General features: G+C 64.5%; 1 protein-coding gene across 1 annotated transcript in view; it reads right to left on the bottom strand.

Annotated features, from left to right (window-relative positions):
• The window catches only part of LOC104404787 (voltage-dependent R-type calcium channel subunit alpha-1E-like), a gene marked incomplete at its 3' end in the record, with an annotated part of 59,962 nt that overhangs the window by 34,495 nt on the left and 25,239 nt on the right, over nucleotides 1-228 (bottom strand). The window contains 1 exon segment of the mRNA XM_010013313.1: nucleotides 19-181. Within this exon segment, the coding sequence (XP_010011615.1) occupies nucleotides 19-181 (163 nt within the window).

The following is a 228-nucleotide window of genomic DNA, read 5'->3' as shown; positions in this document are numbered from 1 at the left end:
GCATTTCTCCAGGGTGACGCCATCCCCCAGTTTCTTCCTGCGGAAGATGCTGGCATGGGGGTTGATGAGGGGTGGCTCGTCCTTGTTGATGCCCTCCTGGCTGGACATCTGCATGTGCCGGCGCAGCTGGCTGGTGCGCTGCTCCCACACTGACATGTGGTGCCGCCGGCGACGCTCCCTCCTATAATGGGACAGTGAGAGGGTGGCGGCCCCGCCACCCCCCGTTGA

This window comes from Nestor notabilis, unplaced genomic scaffold, assembly GCF_000696875.1.
Source record: "Nestor notabilis isolate BGI_N333 unplaced genomic scaffold, ASM69687v1 scaffold7134, whole genome shotgun sequence".
Taxonomy (NCBI): Eukaryota; Metazoa; Chordata; class Aves; order Psittaciformes; family Psittacidae; genus Nestor; species Nestor notabilis.
This window is presented reverse-complemented; position numbering and strand designations above follow the sequence as displayed.